Source organism: Chinchilla lanigera, unplaced genomic scaffold (genome assembly GCF_000276665.1).
Source record: "Chinchilla lanigera isolate Chin_1 unplaced genomic scaffold, ChiLan1.0 scaffold00018, whole genome shotgun sequence".
Lineage (NCBI taxonomy): Eukaryota > Metazoa > Chordata > Mammalia > Rodentia > Chinchillidae > Chinchilla > Chinchilla lanigera.
The window spans coordinates 24,334,072-24,348,819 of record NW_004955419.1 but is presented as its reverse complement, the minus strand read 5'-3'; the positions used below and the strand labels follow the sequence as shown (position 1 = coordinate 24,348,819).

Sequence of the window (14,748 nt, the reverse complement as noted above, 5' to 3'; positions counted from 1 at the left end):
AAATACGGTATGCCACTGTCACCAGCCCGAGCCCAGCAGAGCCACCTGGCCGGGCAAGAAGACCAGGCACTGGACAGGCGCTGCGTATAGGTGGGGAGGGCCTGCAGCATAGCTTGGCCCCGCCCCGCCCCGCCCCGCCCCGCCCCGCCCCTGGCCTAGGAGCCGGGCTGGGCGGAGCAGGTGGTGCAGGCGGGGCAATGGGTTTGGCTGGGCTGTGGCTGCCTGTCGGCTGGGTCCTGTGGCCCCGGCTCCCGGCCTGCTCCGACCCACTATCCACACCTGCCCTGTCCTCCCCTCCTACCGTCGGAGCTGAGATGCCAATTCACCCGGGCATCTCCAGGCGCCGCCCCAACTGGAAGCAGAGGCTTTGGGAATAAGGGTCTCCCAGAAAGGCACGCAGGAGTGTGGGAAAGGTTTAAAGGAGTGTGGGAAGGGTTTATAAATCGTTAAAGTATATATAAATAATAAAATAAATATAACGCAGCTACTTTGGGGATTTTCACCTATCGCGGGGTCTCTGAAACGTAACTCCTGCCATCGGTGCGGGATCACTGTATTATCAGGCACTGTGAGTTATGGCACCACGTGATATAAAATTGATAAAAATTGTAACTAGTATGGACCGTTTGGTTATTTTTATCCCTACTACACCAGAATTTGCCGAGAATTATTCATTAATTGAAACCATTTTCTAGGTTGGATATTATTTGGAAAACATTTTGGACTACGTCCACAATGGTTGCACATTTAATAGAACTAGAAGCAAAAAAAGCAAGTGCTTAATATATTAGGACTGCAAAGGTGATAGGCTGTGGCTTGCAAGTGTAACAGTGCTGTGAATATTCACTCTTCAATGAATGGGAATTTTTAGCTTACAATTTAGTAAGTCATCCTGGTCTTTTTCCTAGCAATCTACAGAAAAATATGGAAGAATAAACAGAATTTTAAAAATTGCTGAATAAAAATGGATAAACATCCAAAGGCAAGTGATGGATTTATCAAAAAGAACCAAATAATGTATGGCATAAATATGTAGGAACACAGTAGCTCTAAGATGTCAGAGATGGGGGGGAGTGCAAAGCAGTCTAGTAAAGCGATTTCTGTATTTGTCATGTGTACTTCACGTGTGCCCCATGCTCTTGTGTAATAAGTCTCATATGTTCCACTGTCATGAAATCTTCATAGGATCAGCACAGGAACTAAACAATGTGTAATCAAGATTCTTCAAAAACAGTTTATTAACTTGCTAGGACCTACCTTTCACTTGCATTTAGAATAAAAATTTAACACCTCCATCACCTCCCAGCCCTGATTGTTCTGGGCCCTGCAAAAAATTCTGACTTCATGTCTCACATTCCATCTTCATGCTTCAAGTTCTAGCCACACTGGCTGACTTTCTACACTGGTTCTTATTGCAAGGCCTTTGCATGTCTGTAATGTTTTTCCTTTGGCTGAATCTTTCTAAATAATTTCAGTAGGATCTATTTTAATCTCCCATAAAAGACTCCATTCCATCTCAATTAACCTACTCCCTTCCCTACTCCCACTCCATAGTCCCCACTTCCTTCAAACTTCTTATCATTACCTGAAATTTCCTTATTTGTTATTTTTAGTTTTTCCATTTCCCCATACAGAACATATGCTCCAGTGTCGGGGGTCTTCAATATCTCCTTCACGGCTAGGTCCCCAACAACTAGAACAGCATCCGACACACAGTAAGTAATGAATGAATGAACAAAGAGTAAGAGGACCCCTAGTGGAATTGCCCAATAGACAAAAAATATTGGACACAGAGACTGGACTAGAGAAGAACATGAGGAAGAACAAAGAGTGAGGTCAGGGTTGTGGGAGTTGATTATGGTTCTGTTTTTAGAAGTCTTTTACCTGATTCCAGGCAGATGGAATGGCACATGCAAGGAGAATCTTACAGCACACTCGTGACTGCTTTTCACTTTCTTCTATGGTTTTATTTTCAGCGCGTCCTGGGGTAGCTCTTGTGTATTCTCTCATGGAAGGCTGTGTTTTCTCTCTTGGGCTGCAGGTATGGCTGCATCTTGTTGGTGTTGCCAAGGGGAATCATTTAGATAGAAATACTACTCATGGCAGCTCTATAGCCTATTTAGGACTTTTAGGCAAAGAGGTAGGAAACAGTGCACTGTATACTAGGTTTATGTTGGGAAGGGGTGAGATGGTAGGGGTGGCCCCAATCTGTTTTGATGCAGAAAAAGAAAGCTGTTACTGCTGTAACTATGGTTGTTGTAACTATGATTGCTTGTACAGTCAGCAGCCTGCACTTCAAAATGGCCACCTTAGGACACCATAACTCTCTGTGCAAAGTGGGGCAAGGGGGGAAGCGTACTGTTTGTCATATCAGAAAAATCCATCCATAGGACAGAAAATGACAGAAGTCTCAGGAAGCCTTGGTAGAACATGTGCTTTTATTTTAACTGGCATGTCTACGCAAATACACTCAATCACAATAGGGAATTTCTTACACTTTGAGAGGTGGGGAAGACTTTTAGAGGTCTCCGTCCTCCTGGTAACCAATGTCTCTTGATACAGGAGCGGTATCTCAGTTTAGGTTCCTGCTCAGGACTAAATGAGACTTCAGTTTTGGTGTAAAGGTGCCAGCTGCCTGATCAAAAATTAGATCCTAAGAATAAAGACAAAATGGAGGACCTAAAGTGGCTGGGGATGGAAGAGCTAAACTAAGCCTGTGTCTGCAGAAAATGTCCAAGGATGGCAGACCTTAGTTCAGATCAACAGCGGAAGCATGGGGTGAAGGTAGAGAAAACAGGTAAGGAAGGATGGCCTGAGCCCCTCAGAATAGATAAGTCAGGTAAGGAACGTGTGCAAGTAATGGACAGCAGAATTAGAAAGAGCAGAAATGTTAACCAGCAATGACTCCGTATCTTGGGCCTTTTAGCTTCACATGGCTCTCCTGTCACTGGTCAAAAGCTTTCCATGAGGAGATCCAATCACTATGTAACAACTTTAGTGAGTCTAAATCAGAAGTGGTTCAATTCTAAAACTTGGGATAAGTCCATTACCAAGGGAGGAACAATGACAGCAGAATGTGGATGTCTGCAATGAGTCATCCAGTAGTTCTGATCACTTTAGGCACTGCTGAGAGATATGTAGCAGCTCACTACAAATGCAGAACATGTACTTATATCATTTATTCTCCCAGACTAACAGAAAACGTGTTTCTACTACTTTAGCTTACAGATATTATTTAGTCTGGATTACAATCAGATTTTTACAAACCAGACTTTGGCCACATAAAAAATAAATGTGGTTCACAATAAAGTACAGGGGCTGGAAGTAAGAAGAGCTATGTTTCCAACCTGGCTCAGTTGCTGTTCAGCTGCGAACTTGTTTCACATTTCTAGGTCTCAATTCGTTCATCTATACAGTATGGCAGAATGGATCTCAAGGCAGAAGTTCACTGTAGAAGTTTAAAAGCAAATGAAAGACATGGCACCAAAACAAACTGGACTGTCTCATGTAATCATCCATCTCCATAAAGGGATTTACTGGCCACTAATTTAGTAAGTATTACCACAGGACATTTATTTACAACTTCTCAGAAAAGCAACTGTAGTTCTGGAACAAGTTCAACAGAAGTCTTAGGTCATTTCCGGTCTGAATGAACAATTTTTTTGGGTTGGTGGGGAGACAGGGCTAGGTGAAAGCTGAGCTGTGTGTCCTTCAGAAACACAAGGAAAAGTCAGCCTCTATTCTAGCAGTGTTTGGACTGAACCGGCTGCTACCCAGGTGTTAGCCCCTTACCTTATGTCACTAACGTTTCTATCCAAAATACACTAGAGTTCTCTGTGCTTATTCTGAGAGCAAAGAACATCTGTCAAGCATCCTCTATGGGTTTAGCATTTCCAAGACATTTAATATCCATCCTATCATTTAATACTCAAGCCTACCTTAACAGGTAGCTACTATTGTTGTCCTCATTTTACAGGCAAAGAAACAGAGACTAAGAATGGTTATGACCTGCCCCAAAGTCTTATCATTAGAGTATGGCAGAGACCTAAAATAGAAGTTTTGGGTTTTCTGACTTTATAGCCCATGCCTTTTCTTCTATACCATCATGCTACCAGAAGAAAAAGAAGTACAGTGAAAAGTGAAAAATAAAAATAATGAAGTGAGGGAAAAGGATATGCTACTAACAAAGAGCTCACCCATTCTGAATCCTTCTGAAATATCCAACTCTCAAAGAATCAGAATATTACATAAATATTCAATACTAAATCATATTAAACATAGGCAATTGAACTCTGATGATCCAGAAACTTCTTCCAAATCCTGCTATCCCTTAAGAGTGCTCACTAACAATAGGAACTACAGATAAAAGAGAAAAGAAAATGCCAGGCCACAGAAAAGCCAGATCATCTGCTTCCAAAATTCCAGGGACTTCATGGCTTTTAACAATTTTTATTACACCAGGTCAAGGAAACACATGGAATATACCAACATGGTCCTGCCTCTCTGGGCTTACATTCTAAATATATATCCATCTCATATCCAATAGAAGAAAATCCATTCAAAAAGATCTCACCTTTCACCAGATCCTACCATTAAAATCCTAAGTAGTCATGTATCACTGTGCACAAGATTTTTGGGAATCACAAGCTCCTTACAAAGCAGAGCTTACAAACAACTGGAGAACATAACTGGTAGTTAAATGAACCCCCGCTGGGTGGGACAGACTGCATGAGGCAGTGTGGCTGTGTGGCGGGAGAGAAGTCCAGACCTGCAGCAGATCGCTGGCCCTGCTGGGGGTTACCAAAGCCAATACTGATTAATACACGTTTCTCGGCTGTCTCAGTGCCTTTATTCCTAGCAACGTTAAACCATGAAATAGCTGCAAGCAACCATGTCTAAATAAGGAACTCAGTGTCTGAATCTCTAGGAAGTGATCAATTTCCAAAAGGCATCCCTTGACACTCTAGAGCAGACTGGGATGAAAGTTGTACCGGAGGCTGGAGAAAAGCCCGATGTGCTTCACCAGGTTGGGCTCCACCACATAGGCCCGCTCTCCTTTGGCCCTCAAGAGTGAGTACAGTGCCATGTCCTTCCCGAATCCTTTGTGGCAATACACCTGGGACAGGTAGGTGAGGGTTCGGCGGGCTGCAGGTGCGGGGAAGAGCATCGCGGGGGTGCAACACTGAGAGGCAGGAACCACGCTGTACAAGGAGGGACTCAGGCGCCGCAGTTCTAGGAAATAGTGCCGGCCCACCAGTTCCACCAGTCCCATACTGTACAGGGAGAAGAAGAGCAGGACAGGCCAGCTAAAGCCTGGGCGGCTGGCAAACCTCATGTATATCCAGGTTAGCAAGGGCCCCAGCAGCATGCCCACGCCGAGCCACTCCAGGATCCTCATAGGCTCGGGGTTGATGTAGTGCTGGAGCCTCTCAGGGTGATAAAGCTTAAGATACAGGGCATCTCGGAGGTGCGGCTCAGAGAAGCGAGCCCGCAGGAGGTGCTCCAGGACTGGGAATATCTGCTCTTCTGGAACTGCATCATCTTCCACCATCAGGACGTAGTCTGGATTGTAGGTTTGCAGTGATGATTCAAGGCAGTACACATAGTCTTGCTTTTCTTTCTCAAATGAGTTGGTGGAAGGGTCATCGCCATAATCATCCTCGGTTCCCTCGTAGCGGTTGGCCACGGGTACATACTTGGAGAGCAGCTTGGCATCAAAATGGCTCACACTGCGCTCCACGTTGCACAAGAAGAGCTGGTGCCCCTCACACTGGGGGCCACACTGCTGCAGGAGCCGGTGGAACTGGGACACCACCTGTAAGACGTAGTGGAAGCCAGGCTGCCTGTCCACAGTGATGATGGTGATCACCAGCCAGGGGCGGGGCGTGGCCTGCCAGACAATGGGCACTGAGCCATTGGCAGAAGGCAGCTCCTCGAAGTAGTGGAGAGCAGCCTCCCCTTCCTTTAGGCTTTGCTGCAGAAACTCTTGGCTCATCTGGTTCAGATGCCAATTGCGCAGATAGAAGTAAGAGTGCAAAAGTCGGTGACAGGCCAGGGGAGCCAGCAGGCCAAATGTCACTACTGTTAGGATGAAGAGCTGGACAGCAGTGCTGCCCCAGGAGAGTCGCCGCAGCCTCCGGAGGAGCATGGCAGCTGGAGAAGGGGCTGTGTTCTTGAGGTCAACTCTTCATGTCTGATCCCAAGAACAAACCATCCTGGAACTCAGGCCAGAATCATTGCAAGTCAAACCTAAAGAAAGAGGAAGTAGAGAATGATCAGATAGCTTTAAGAAAATTCCAACAACTGAACCCATTACATATCAAACGGGGAACTCTAGCTCAAGACTCTGTGCTACTAGATACTATATTTTGTATAATGAACTATTCTTTGGTTGTTTCTACTAGTGATCCACACAATGCTTTTATTCCTTCTACGAATACGGAGATCTTAGTGCTTTTGCCCAAGTGCCCATGCCTAAAGACGCTTAGTTAGGTGTCGAGTGTGCAAGAAAATCACTAGCTAGCCAGGTAAGATAATTATTCTTATTTGCCGGCTACATAGTAATGGGTTCTTTGGATGGACACACACACACACACACACACGCACGCACGCACGCACGCACACACATACACAGAGACTAGGCCTTACAGGAAATATACATATCTAAAGCAAGTTCCAGCATAAACATACAGTAAGTACTTATTGATTAACTGTGCACAGTTTCTGAAAACTCTTGTCTTTTCTGCATATGTCAAACAAACAAGCAAACAATAATACTTAGGATTCTCTGAAATGTCAGTTGATATTATTTTCCCTTCATACTTCTCTAAGCTCATGCAGCTATACTTCAGATTGCATAATCACTGAGTTGTGATTGTTCTTCTATTTTTATAGAACTATTATAAAAACCAGTGAGACAAAGTATCTCCCATACACAAGCAAACTCTAGAAGCCTCGGCTTGGGAGGGACGAGAACATCTGAAAGAAGATCTACAAGCAGCTTTCAATGAGAGAGGAAAGAAGTAAACAGAGATGAAGATAGAAGAGATGGTTTCCCAACTCTGATCCAGAAAGAAATGTTGTGGAAAGGGGAGCCTGAAGGCACAGGCATTGTGGTGTGAATCCCAGCTCTGCTACTTATCACTAAGAAGTCACCTTCTCTCTATATCTTCGGTTCCGTGGCTCTGTAATGGAAGTAATAATACCAGTCTCATGGGGTTACTGAGTATTAAGTGTGTTCCCCTAATGCAGAGTAAAAAAAAAATATCCTTATATTCAAACTCATGTGATATTTTAGAAGTAAGTAGGTCCAACATTCTGATGGAAGGCAGACTTGCATCTAACAAAGAATAAAAAAGACAATGTCAGTATAAGTACAGTAAGGTCAACACAAACTGAATGTTGTCTGTAAGTATTGAAAGTAAAACACAAGTCTGTTTTGAGCAAAGAGCAGATTACATTAGGGAGCCTCAGAGGTGAAAGAGACTACTCTAATCTCTTACCCCAAGTAAGGGATCTGGGCAGTACCCAAGGAGGGAAAGAAGCAAGAGGAGGTTTGAATATTAGGGAATCCTAGGCTTGTTGGTTTATGAACTTCTAGAGTACTCCAGTCTGATTGTTTTCCCTCTGATCTTCTCAGATCAGTGGGGCTATACATCCATGTGCCTCATCACTTCCACATCACAACTGGTAGAGGCTAAACACCAAGGTAGAGGTAGAGGCCTGAACTCATGCTTCTGGTGTAGTGAACCTGGGAATAGGAGCATTCAGGTGGTTTCCTGCTTGAACTGTCCTCCCTGTCCTTGCTACTACTAAATATAAAGCCAGTAAGGTCAATGTAAACTAAATACTCTCTATAGTATTGAAAGTAAACCTTTTGCCTAAGAAGAATGACAAGGTTTGTACACATTTGGAAGAAAACAGTTCACTTGTGACTTATTACAAATAACGGGCTGTCCAGGAGGGAGCTAAATAGAGTCAACAAGTTAAGTCAGGTAGCCAGCAAAATGCCAGGCACCTGGCAAGCCCTAGTACTACTAAGATATGACAGGTAGGACAGAAATGGGAATGCCTAGAATTGATATGAAATGACCTTTAACCTCAGGCAATTTCCCCTATGGGCACAATAAAATCATTAACAACTTATACAGCGTTCTTTTTTTTGTTTGTTTGTTTTCCCAGTACAGGGAATCGAACTCACGACCTTGTGCTTGCCAGGCAGGCACTGTGCCGCTGAGCTAAATCCCCAGCCCCCTATACAATGTTCTTTACTTTAAAAATATGCCAACATGACTGCTGTTTCATTAATGATCAGGGAAGAAGAAGGGTCTACTACAGAGGACGAACTGTCCTCGCCTGCAGTGCTTGCTGGGATGATCAACAGCCCCAAACCAGTATAAGCTATAATAAAAATATGCATTTCTCATGCACAGACCTGTGGATAGGTGTGGCCCAGCTGGATTTAGAGCCAGAATTTCTATGAGAAGCAAATGACTTGACATGCCTCTCCTGCTATATCGAAGTGCAGATGAATAGCCACCTGAGGTGGGCTCTCATGTTGGACAGAAGCCTTACACAGGCCCAATCAAAATATACAAATACATTTACACGCTTCCTTAGGTGTGCCACAAACCAAGTTCGCGCCCCACCCACCGGTCAAAGCAACAGGGCATGGAAATTCACTCCTTCCACAGAGCATGGGAAGGGAGAGGTGAAGGTTCAATGTAAAGGAAAAGCAGTAGGCTAGTTTCTAGATCCTCGGGAGAAAAGATGTAGCAATCTGCTCAGAAAAACTTCTAGAATGTTCTTATGGCATAAAGACCCACGCACCCTATCACTGTACACTGGCAGAGTAAGGACAGGATTTAGTAATAAATCTCATTAGCTGATAAGAACTAGTATTTCTTGGTTTTGATTTTTACATATATGTGACAATGAAGTATATATAATTCAGGTATATGTGCTACAAGTAGGAAGCAAGAAATACCTCTTATTCTAAAGATGCCACAGAAGAAATCAAGAAATATGTGACATTACACCCCTTTCCTCTTACATTAGGTTTTAAACAAACAGATTTGAATCCTAGAATACTTTTTAATTATGTTGAATTTTTAAAAATTTATACATGGGTCATGAAAACAAGAGAGTAAGACCCATTTAGAAACAGAATGTGTATTATCTGCTCATACTGATGTAAAAATAAATACAAAACAATAAAACCACGTTTATCAATTCCTACAAGCCCCCTTATAGTACATTTTCTTTCTTTCCTTCCTCCCTCCCTTCTTCTCTTCCTTCTTTCTGCTCTTTCTCTCTTTTTTAAGAATAAAGGTTTTGGTGCTGCTTATGTTAGTTACTTGCTCAGAGGGGTCCTCTCTGCCTCTGTTCCATGTTGTCTATACTCCAGAACCCTGGCAGGGGGAGCTCCTCTTTCCTTACATATTTGCGGGTTTTGAGGCAGACAAAAGGCAACTAGTCAATGACTTTGGAGATGCACACCACCTCTAGAAGGGGCAGGAGGTACTTAGATCAACAGTACAAACTAGCACACCCATCTTGCACCATAGGAGCTGGGGACACACCCTTCAGATGATTAGACAATTAGACTCCAGCCACAGTGAGTTATGGAGAGATCCAGGAGCACGCTCTCTTTTGCCTTCTAAGCCATTTTCTTAAAGGCTTTGAACAAGTGCAGCTCAGGAGGTCATCACCACCTATAATTCAGTTCACTTTATTAATCTGGTTTTAAGACTACTGACCCAGAGGAAGAAATCTAAAGACATGTGATTTTTCACTGGTGGTCTGGGAGAAGTTCTTTACTCCCAGCCCACTCAGGGGGTGGGACGGAAAGAGGGCTGTGTCTGCTTGAGCACTGTGATGCCTTTTCACAGAAAGCCATAGTTACCCGTGATGTCACCGACTCAGGCTGATACTCCTTCACTACGAACTGACTGACATTGCTGAGCACACACTACACTCCTAATTCTTTTTTTTAGTACGTATGTGTCATACGTATTGATCACATTCATCACAGGTAAGGTGTGCCTGTACATGATATATCTAAATTCTTTTTTTTCCCATTCCTCTCCCCTCCCTTCACCTCCCTATTTACACAAGCTTCGTTTCCATTTTTTCCCATCCATGCTGTTCTTTTTTCCCTTTCCCTTCCTTCCCCTGCCCTTCCTCCCTCCCTGTTCCTTTTCCCATTTAAATATGTTCTTCCTACTTCCCAATATCTATCCTCCATTCTGGTACTTACTTACCCTTTGCCTTTCTCACACAAGAGAAACAATGTGAAATTTGACCTTTACACTCCCAATTCTGAGGAACACTTTTTACTGAGTTCTGACCTATGCTTTCTAAGTGCACCTTGACACCCAACCGTTTCCTAAACTGGATTCTGCCTGTTACCACAGTAGGGTATAAGGCTCAGGAAAGTCAGTAAAGGACAAAGATACAGAAACACACATGAGTAAATGCACTGATATTCACAGTACACTGTAGTGCAGCTTCTGAAAGGCTATAGGTGCCACAGGGGTATGGAAGGCAGAACCCCAGGCTAGAGGTCAGGAAAGGAGCACTTAAGAATCAGCATGTTCCTAAGTCCACCATCCTTCGTGAACGATAACACCATTCTCCTAGGCAGCTTGCTCCATAAGACTGGCAAGTTCTGACTGTATCTTCTATTTGTAACTACCATTCATTATGTCTCTACTACATATCCCAGGGTTGTGCTAGATCCTTGAAACTACTTCGTCTGACCAAAATAGCAACTCTTAAGTAGTAATGGAATTTATTCCATTCAGATTGAAAAAAAATAGATTATAGCAAATCAAAAGCAGGCAATTCAAACACAGGACAAATTTTAAAGCCCATTTGCTATTTATGATGGCATTGGCCTCCTATGGTTTTCTTCATAGTCCTTTTTTGCCCCAATGGGACTTTTAAGTCTCTTTTCAGTGGATTCAGTTGAATTTTTCTTTGACAGTCGTCACAAACTCAGCACAGTACTCTATGCAGGGAACACAGTCACCGACTGCTAAACAAACAAAAGGCCACCTATAGTCTTTTGACTTCTATGAGACCCAATTCTTCAAGTATAAAAATGGGATGTCAAAGACCTGATCACAAATATGTGCAGAGAGCAACTTATTTCTAGACATTTTCTGAGCACTTACATGCCAGGCACTGTTCTAAGTACCTCACTGACCCTCATAAAAAGCCTATGAGAAATTAAGCCCATTTTATAGCTGAAAAAGCTAAGGAATCATTAATTTGTACTGAAGGGTAAAAAAGCCTTTTGGGTTGGGGTGATAAAAGTTGAACCTACAGAGGCTGATTGCAGAGCCTATGTTCTTAACCAATATGCACTGTTGTCTCTAGAAAGTATCTCAGGAAAATGAGATGAAAAACTACTAGAAATAGTAAAAACTATTGGGATGTGGTAGGTAACAGAATCAGAATATAAAAAATGTGGTTATACATATATGTATTTATACTATGCATAAAATAAATGTTTTTACCTACTAAATCAAAAATTAATAGAACAAAAGACCTCGAAATGGAAAAATACTCAACTAATGTACCTAGAAATAAATTTAAGAAATATGCAGAATATTCATGTATACTATAAAATTCTACTGAAGAACATTTTAAAAACTCATTTGGTCAGGAATGATAGCGCATGCCTGTAATCGCAGCACTTGGGAGGCTGAGGCAGGAGGATGCCATGAGTTCAAGGCCAGGCTGGGCTACATAAGCAAGTTCAAGACCAGCCTACACTATATAGTAAGACCTTGTCTCAAGAAATACAAACCTCATTTGTAGAAAAATGCATGCACCTGAGGTCATATTGTTATGTGAAGTAAATCAGATGCACAAGTTTAAAGATCACATTGTTTCTCTGATGTGAGAAATCCAAAATATACATAAAGACTAAAAGAAAAGATAGATAATAAAAAATAGATCTTTTGAAAAAGGAAAGGGAACCAAAAGATGGAGGGAGGGAGGAGGGGGGAGGAAAGAAAAAAGAATTGAGACATGTTATGTACATGTGCCACAGCTCCATAAGGAATATAATCATTATGTACTCCAAGCATGTACCGATAATATAAAAATTAAACTCATTAAGAAGTAAAGAAAAAGTACATCTTACTATCGGAAAGACTCAGAAATAGGAAGAAATGGCTTTCCCCAAAATTAACCCCTATATTTACCATACTCTCAGTTTAATTTACTTCAAGAGGGAATGGTACAGTTACAAATGAAAGTCATCATATAAATAGGTACAATCTTTGGAGGTAATACTGGGGCAGTATTTATATACATTTTTTGGTTGTTGCTGTTGTTGTCTTGAGACAGCATCTCACTATGTAGTTCAGGCTGGCCTTGAACTCACTGTGTATCCCAGGCTGGGTCTGAACTTAAAGCGATCCTCCAGCCTCAGCCTCCCAAGTTCTAGCATGACAGGTATGTGCCACCATGTGCAGTAAATTTTTTATATCTCCTTTGACATAGCAATTCTACTTCTAGAAATATAACTTGCAGAAATTCCAATGCAGACTACTAAAAATGGACAAGGAATTTTCATATCAGTTTTGTTTGTAATAGAAGGAAAAAGAGAGAAAGATGGGGAGGGAAATCTGGGGAGGAAAAAGAGAAAGGAGGAAAAATGGAAAGGGAAGAGAAGAGAGAAAAGAGGAAAAGGAACCAACTGCAGGTAAACAGCATTCTAGGAACAGGGAACAGATTTTAGATAATCATTCAAGGGTATGCCAGGAATACTTAAAAAGAAAGGGAAAGGTTTACATATACTCACAAAAAGGAAGAGGAGGAGGAGGAAGAAAAGGAGGAGTAGTCAGCATAGGTTTACTTAGGTCTTTCTGTAGATGAAAGTGTCCCTCCAAAATTCCACTGTTAAACTCTAATCCACAAGGCTATGGTATTCAGAGGTGGGACTTCTGGAACATACCTAAATCATGGGGGTGGATCCCTCACGGCAGGACTAGTGCCCTTCTGCAAAGAAACAGTTCACTGCCCGCTTCTCTACGCTATACTTCCTGTTAGGACACAGAAGGAATCCTGCCTGTTGGGTCTGAAATCAGGAAGAGGATTTCACCCGAACCTAACCTTGCCAGCATCCTGATCTTCAAATTCCTGCCTCCAGAAGTGTGAGAGCTAAATATTTCTGTTGTTAAGCCCACCGAATTTTTGGTAATCTGTTAGAGATATCCAAACAGATTTAAGACAGTCTCTATGGGAAATTGTAAGCTACGTCCATGCAAACTGTGGAAAAATGTGCATAATATGATCAATTTATTTTTTAATGTGAAGTATAATTTGGTAAAGGAGAGATGAAGAGGATGGAAGATGGAGGTTTCCTGTCTTGCCTTCTACATTTCTGCAGAGAACATCTATTACTAACATGATTGTTACTAAGCGTTCTTTTCAACAAATAGTCTTGGCCAGACACTGGGATGGTGAATGTGACAGGCAGGGAGCCCAAGCCCCTTTTTAAAACAAAAATCTCTAATCTCTACAGTTATTTTTTATATATATATATGTATATGTATATATATATTATATATATATATGGATTTTTGCAACTGTGTATTTTGGTGCTAGGACCATGTTTTTTAATCACTGAAGCTTTAACATTTTTTAATACCTGATTAGGTGTATTCTCTCTGATACCTCAGCATCATAGCTATCCTTTTTAAAAATTCAGTTTTATTGCAGTCTACTTTACATACAACAAAATGCACCATGTAATTGTATATTTCAATGAGATATGTCAAATATATATACCCACAACCACTACCACAGTTTAAAAATTGGCAAAAGTATTCAGACAACCATCTGGAATTAAAACTAGTAAAAACTACCAGGTAAGCTCTTTTGGGTGCCTTGTGACAGAGAATTATTACCTTAATGTGTTGTCTGTTTAAAACTCTGTAAGAGAAAGATATTCCAACTAAAAAATGGGCAGAAGAATTAAGTCTATTCACTCCCGTAGATGTAAACAACTAGTGTACGAAGAAAAAACGTATTGATTCCTAGGAGTAATTAAAGTCATGCAAATTAAAACCAGATAGCATTATCTGTCCATATTATTGATTTAAAACTTCTAATGCATGCATGTAGACACCAATTTAAGAAGCTATCCGGAAAATCTTAACAATCTAGAAAACGAAGTTTTAAGGTGTCTATTTTCTCTTACATTTTTTTTTCTGCTTCCTGAATGTTCCGCAGTAAGTTTATGCCATAAAAAATTCCAACAATTCCCTTCGTGTTAGTCTTCTCGCCTCCTCTAGAAATCCGCTGACGAAGCGTTGGCCCGCACCGGGTCTCGTTCTCCCGGAGGACACACCCGCGCACTCCCGCGCACACCTGCAGGCTCCGCTCGCGGTCCGCATGGTGAGATCATCGCTGGAGCCGCCCTGCGGCGCCGCCCGGCGGACACGGGCGGAGACCCGGACCCCTGGAGCTCGCGCCCCGGACTCCGCGGCCGCAGTGCGGCACGGGCACTGTGCAGGCCCCAGCCACAAGCCGGGCCAGGCACCCCCAGGGACCCTACGCCCGCGCCTGGCAGAAGAGCGTGGGGTAAAGCCCGAGCCGGGCAAGGGGCCGCCGCCGACCTCCGCAGTCTCCGCGGCGCTCAGGCCTCAGTTTCTCCCCCCGCGGGCCTACGCTACGCGGGGCGTCGCCACCTCCGCGCCGGTCCCCACCGGCCCCCCAGCTGGGCCCCCG

General features: G+C 42.8%; 1 protein-coding gene across 1 annotated transcript; it reads right to left on the bottom strand.

Moving 5' to 3' along the window:
* Positions 1-4,429: 4,429 nt before the first annotated feature.
* Tmem246 (transmembrane protein 246) lies at positions 4,430-14,418 on the bottom strand. Its single transcript, XM_005382800.2, has 2 exons — positions 14,219-14,418; positions 4,430-6,249 (listed from the first exon to the last, which is right to left on the bottom strand). The coding sequence occupies exon 2, from the start codon at positions 6,146-6,148 to the stop codon at positions 4,964-4,966; it is 1,185 nt and encodes a 394-aa protein (XP_005382857.1). The 5' UTR covers positions 6,149-6,249; positions 14,219-14,418; the 3' UTR covers positions 4,430-4,963.
* Positions 14,419-14,748: the final 330 nt, after the last annotated feature.